At 31.6% G+C, this 6,155-nt stretch overlaps 1 protein-coding gene across 2 annotated transcripts; it reads right to left on the reverse strand.

The window, feature by feature from the left end:
- Window positions 1-861: 861 nt before the first annotated feature.
- LOC148587632 (major strawberry allergen Fra a 1.05-like) lies at window positions 862-2,455 on the reverse strand. Of its 2 annotated transcripts, none has more exons than XM_088513938.1 (3): window positions 2,221-2,455; window positions 1,977-2,126; window positions 862-1,004 (listed from the first exon to the last, which is right to left on the reverse strand). In XM_088513938.1, the coding sequence occupies exons 1-3, from the start codon at window positions 2,402-2,404 to the stop codon at window positions 862-864; spliced, it is 477 nt and encodes a 158-aa protein (XP_088370064.1). In that variant the 5' UTR covers window positions 2,405-2,455. The 2 variants fall into 2 exon arrangements, with proteins under 2 accessions (XP_088370064.1, XP_088370065.1); XM_088513939.1 differs by having other exon boundaries at window positions 862-981; window positions 1,957-2,126.
- Window positions 2,456-6,155: the final 3,700 nt, after the last annotated feature.

Here is a 6,155-nt window from a genome sequence, read left to right on the forward strand (position 1 = left end):
CCCTGAACTTCAAAATCTCTCAATTTAGTCTCCTAAACTTTCAATTGCTCTCAATTTGGACCCTTCCGTTAATTTTAGCCGTTACAAATTCAAAAAAGGACAAAAATATCCCTAATTTTTGTTTTTTATTTTTTATTTTTTTAAAAAAACGTTTTAGAAGTTGGAATTTTATACAAAAGTCAGGGGTATAAACATCATGTGACGTTTAAAATCTGACGGAGTGGTCCAAATTGAAAGCAATTGAAAGTTCAGGGGACTAAATTGAGAGATCTTGAAGTTCAGGGGAGTTATTTCAAAACAGGTGGAAGTTTGGGGGTCCTTAGTGAAGTTTTCCCTAATTTTTAAAATTCTTTAACACAATATGTTAAGTAATCGTACCATACCGTACCAAACACCCACTTGACTCACATTCGAGATCGATCCAAGTTAAACATCCATTCACATAAACGCCAAGCAATATGTGTTATAATTTTTTACACGAGTAAGTTCTTCCATGATCTTTTTTATTTTTTTATTATTTATTATTTATTATTTATTATTTTACTTAGTCTTAAGATTCATATATATGCAAGGGTTTTAATACTTAGATAGGTCTCAATTGTGTTAGAATATTAATTAAATGATTAATACTTTTTTTGTTACCATTATCAATGTTATTTTTTTTTTTTTTCTATTTTGTAGGTGGCCCATTGCCGGGCAGATTGTCAAAAAAAAAATTGCATCAACAAACACAATGATTTCATTATACATGTGTTGGAATTCTTACAACATGCATTCGCGTTTCTCTTTCAAGTAGAACATTACAAACACGTGATGGTGGAAATAAGCAAATTAATATAACCACCACACAATTAGCCTTAATTAATACTTATTAGGGTGTGCCAAGAGGTAGCCCTCAACAGCTTTGAAAAGTCCTGAGGCCTTCTCTTTTCCAGCCTTAATTTGCACTTCCTTGAGCTCATGGTCTCCTATGGTGTGGTACTTGCTGACAGGGGCGGACCCACGTTCTCTGTTGGGGGGACGAATGTCCCCCCAAAATTTTTTTCAACCCCTCTTATTAGGGGCCTAGAAAAAAAAAAAAACCTAAATATTAGAGGTTTTTCATAACTAGCGTCCCCCCAAATATTTAATATTTGTCCCCCCAAAACCTTTTTGTATATATTTTTACTTAACTGATTCTCTTTGGACTCTATTTGTTTCCAGACTCTGCTCCTTTGCAGCGTGTAAGACAGCAATGAATGACAATCCTCCTCCTCCTCCTCCTTCTCTCTCTTTTTAACCCTATTCAATATTTATTTTACTTCTTGAAATTTAGGGAATTAACTTAATTTCTTAGGTTATAGTGTAAGGAATAACACAATATAATGATGTTATAATTTGACTTCCTTACTTTTAACGTAGGTAGATATAGCAAATGTGGTTACAGTCCATTTACAAGAACTGACACTACAAACTTGAATTTAAACATTTACATTTGAACATAGATATTTATTAGCAGAGTAGTTTTATCTGTATCTTTATCTGTTTCTGATGGTTAATTCACATTTGAATTCATTTGGTCTGAAAAATTAATTTGTAATAAAACTACAACGTCTTTTGTCCTTTGAAAATCATCCAACTTAATTCCTTATCTATTTTTTTTTTTCTAAAGAATATAAACGCAGCATATATATATATATATATATTCCTTGAAAAATCATCAAACTTAATTTCTTACATGTTTCTTCTTCTAAGAACATAAACAACTGAGTTGTTGACCATAAGCACAACTCCATAATGCTAAATTACTTTTGTTGGCGCCCTGGCATATAAACGAATGAACCTACGGATCATGCGGTGTAAACACTCTTCTCAATGGTTCAAAGATCTCATAAGTTCAACTCCTCATTATTACCACCGCTCATGTCTACGTAAGTTCGTCCCCCCAAATAACAAATTCTGGTTCCGCCCCTGAACTTGCTGATGCCCTTCAAGATCTCCATCAGGGGATGCCACTATCTTGATCTCGTAATTGATTTTCTCCAGTTTATCGGACAAAGCATCGCCTTCAATCACACTGTAGCGATACGAAAAGTTTGCTTGGTCAATCTCATCAACCTTTTGCTTTATGTAGTTGAATGGGCTGCCTGCAAAATATTGACAAGATAATGTATATATATGATGCATGCTATGAAACACAAAACGTACAACTCCTTGGAGATTATTGTGGTAGAAATTAACCTTCATCGAAGCTGATCTTCCTAATGGTTCCGAGACCTCCATTTCCTTCGATGATTTCAATGCTCTTGATGGCCTTTGGAGCAACCTTTGGGATGAGGTTGTCGGAATCTAGGACAAAGCTCTTGAACAGCCTAGCCGGAGGGATAACTGAAGTGGTCTCGGTTTCATAAGTGAACACACCCATGATGAGCTAAGACTTTGGAAGTGATGTGAGAAAGAATGATAATAATTAAGTGGAGAGTTTTTGAGGTTGGGAGATATAGAGGGTGGTATTTATAATCCAAGGCACAAGGCACAAGCCACTAGGTTTAGCTTGTGTGAATGTGTCCCTTGTAGTTCAAAGAATTTTAATTAGTTTCACATATTTGTTTTTCTATGTCCCCACACTACAATTTTTTTTTTTTTTTTTTTGCTGACATGCGTTTTTTGACGTGTTAGGTGGTCTGACACGTCTGAAAATTTTCTTGACGGGACATTTTTGATGTGTGTCAGACGTTAAAATTTTGGGTGCCAATAAATTTCTTGATGTGTCAAAATTGACACGTCAGTAATTTAAAAATTATTAAATATATTTTTTAAAAAATTTTTTCTTGATTTTTTTTTTCAATGAAAAAATTTATTAATTTAAATTATTTTTCAATTAAAATAATAGATATTTTTTTTAATTCTTTTCTCTACCGTTGACGTTCTCCTAGCTCTCTCCCTGATCTCTTCTTTTCTCCACTTTCTCACACACTCTCTCTCTCTTCTTTTCTCCATTTTTGTTAATTCTCCAGCTAGCTCTCCCTCTCTTTTTTACTCACGATCTCTCTCTCTCTTCTTTCTTCCATTTTCAAAACTCAAACCTAAACCCAAAAAATCTTCAAAAAATCAAAAACCCAAACGTCAAGCCCAACAAATCTTCAAAGACCCAAAAACTTTTCTTATCTTCTCTTCTTCTTCTCTTCTCCTTTTTTGTTATGCTTCTAATCTTCTTCTCTTCTCCTTTTCTTTTTCTTCTTCTTCTTCTGCTTCTCTTCTTTTTCTCTTCTCCTTTTCCTTTTCTTCTTCCCTCTAGAGGTAGCTGGTCTGCAGCATGTGCAAAGAGAAGAGGGAGATTGAGAGAGGATCCGGAGAGAGAGATCTGAATCTGGGGAAATTAAAAAAAAAGGGAAAGAAGTTGAATAAAAGAATAAATGGAAAGAAGAATAAAGAATAAAGAATAAAGGGAATAAAGATTAATAAAAGAATAAATTAAGGGAAAAGAAGAGGGAAAAAGAGGAAAAAAGTTGAAAATCCCGCTCATTTTTTTTAGTGACGTGCCAACATTTAACACGTCAGAAATTTCTGACGTGTGTAAATAGCATGTAAGAAATTTTTGACGTGTTATTTTCACATGTCAGAAAATTTCTGACATGTTGAAATAGCATGTCAGAAATTTTCTGATGTGTGAAAATGGCACGTTAGAAATTTCTGACATGCCATTTTCACATGTCAGAAATTTCATTTCTTGTTTCATTGTTTTATCTGCAAATAAATAGTGTTTATGCGTAAAAAAAAAAATAGAGTAGAAAACAGATTTTTTTTTTTTTGAATTTCTATATTACTGCGTGGAGAATAATAAATCAAAGAAATCCGGATTGGAAGGCCAAGAGCAGCAACTGAGTTATTTAATAAAGATCTGAAAAGATTTTGAGTCTCATTTTCATTTAAATATATATAATATATATAAGATGAAATATATATAATATAAATAAACTTGATATAAAAAAAAATATTTATTGACGTGTCAAAATGACTTTGACACATCAATATTTCTTGACGTGTCAAAGTCTTGACACGTCAATATTTCTTGACGTGTCAAAGAAATTTTGACGTGTCTAATTTTACCACATCAATAAACATTTAAATATTAAGTTATTTAAATAAAATTTTAAAAAATTAAATTGAATTTAAATTTCCTAACGTGTCAAATATTGATACGTCAAGAAATCCTGACGTGTTGAATGTAACACGTTAATAAATATTGACGTGGCACATTCAACACGTCAAAAAAAAATTTATTGACGTGCCACTTTTGACACGTCAATAATTACTGACGTGACAAAATTTGGTTACTGTTTGCCATGTCAGAAACCATCCATTTTTTGTAGTACCACTATGACAATAAATAATAATTTTGAAAGATCAGAAGGATTTGTAATTTAGTCAAAGAAAACACCGTCAGAAATTGTTTATGAAAGTAAGTAACCCAATTGATTCCAATTTTATGTGCTAAGTTCAAGATTAGCTTGTGTGATTGTGTCCCTTGTAGTTGAAATAATTTTAACTAGTTTCAAATAATTCTTTTTCTATGTCAAAATAAATAATAATTTTGTAAGAGAAGGGTTTGTAATTTAGTCAAGGAGAAAGCACGGGCAGAAATTGTTTATAGATGTAACCCACTTGATTCCAATTGATGTGCTAATTAACCTCGATTATTTCTTTTACTACTAAACCCAAAAGTTCTTCAAAATGTGAAAAAAAAAAATTAAAAAAATTTAAAAAAAAAATTAAGGATCATGAGGGGGCTAACCACATTATTCAATTAATTACTTGAATACTAGAACACTACATACACTTTCTGGGCTTATCGCTTAATAATTGAAGTGAAACAATGGATTTAGATGGATTGCCATTGAATTTTAGATTTATAGGTGATTTTCAGTACCATGTCAACAAGTGTTCACTTGAATGTAAATACTTGAACGTGGATGTAACATTTTTCTTTATGTATATGCTTAACATGCAAAATCGATGCCTTTAGCATTTAATACAATTATACTGTTATACTTCATACTCATTTTATACCATCGACAAAGTAAGAGCTAAATGGACGTAGAAAATTTTACTTTTGTAAGTGATTATTTAACAATCGCATGTCATGTCATGATCATGTCAATGCAAAATGATCATGTCATGTCATGTCAATTATAGTGTGAATAAAAGATTTATTTTTAAAACAATCGCATACCTATTTTTGTTAGAACGCTTAACTAGTCATGTGCACCATTTTCTAGTTTTCCTGAACTTGACAATTGATCGACTTTCATTCAATAAAGGCGGCTGCTGGCCCAATGGGCAACCATATTCTGGCTTCTCTTTTTCGTACTTACTAAATCTAATGCTAAATTTAAATATTTCATTGTGAACAAGTAGACTTTTGAGATCAAATGGATATGTCGGGTTATATATATATATATATATATATAACCATTCGAAGGCAGTATCTATATATTTTTTATTTTATTTTTATATGTCCACACAAGAAGAGAAAAAGAGATATAAGAATTTGAATCAGTAACTTCTATTTTATAAGACGTAGTGTCAAACTGATTAAACTACTCCTTAGAGATAAAATCTATATATGAATCATGAGTTACCACAACAACTTGGTACGTAGCGACATGTGTTTCTCTGTTTTATTTATTTTTGTGTGTTATCTTTACATAAAAACGAAGGACCATTTGTTTCGATCATTGTGTCATTGTGTCAATGATGTCTGAAACGCAAAGTCCTTTTCAACAGTGTGATGATTCTTTAAAATTGAACAAAGGCAAACATGTGCACCTGTCGTCCTCAATTCCAGCCTTTTGTTATGTTTTGTTTTGATGGTTGTTACTCTTTTGGAGCCTGATAAATATAGCCAAAGCTTCAATATTTCGGTGTTTCTTTGAGATATTTGCAATTTTATATATGGGTTTGTAATACATAGCATGTTTGAAATTATGTTCAGAAGTTTAAAAAATGTTTTTAGTATTTAAAAAGTTGCGCCAAGTAAAAATGGATCTACTTGGTAAAAAACTAAAAAATAAATAAAAAAATAAAAAACATGTTTTATTCTAAAAAGTACCCAAAACCGTGTTTTTGGAGAAAGCTTGAAAATGAAGTTTTTTAATTTTTAATTTTTTTATAAA

Source organism: Corylus avellana, chromosome 2, assembly GCF_965113065.1.
Source record: "Corylus avellana chromosome 2, dhCorAvel1.hap1.2, whole genome shotgun sequence".
Lineage (NCBI taxonomy): Eukaryota > Viridiplantae > Streptophyta > Magnoliopsida > Fagales > Betulaceae > Corylus > Corylus avellana.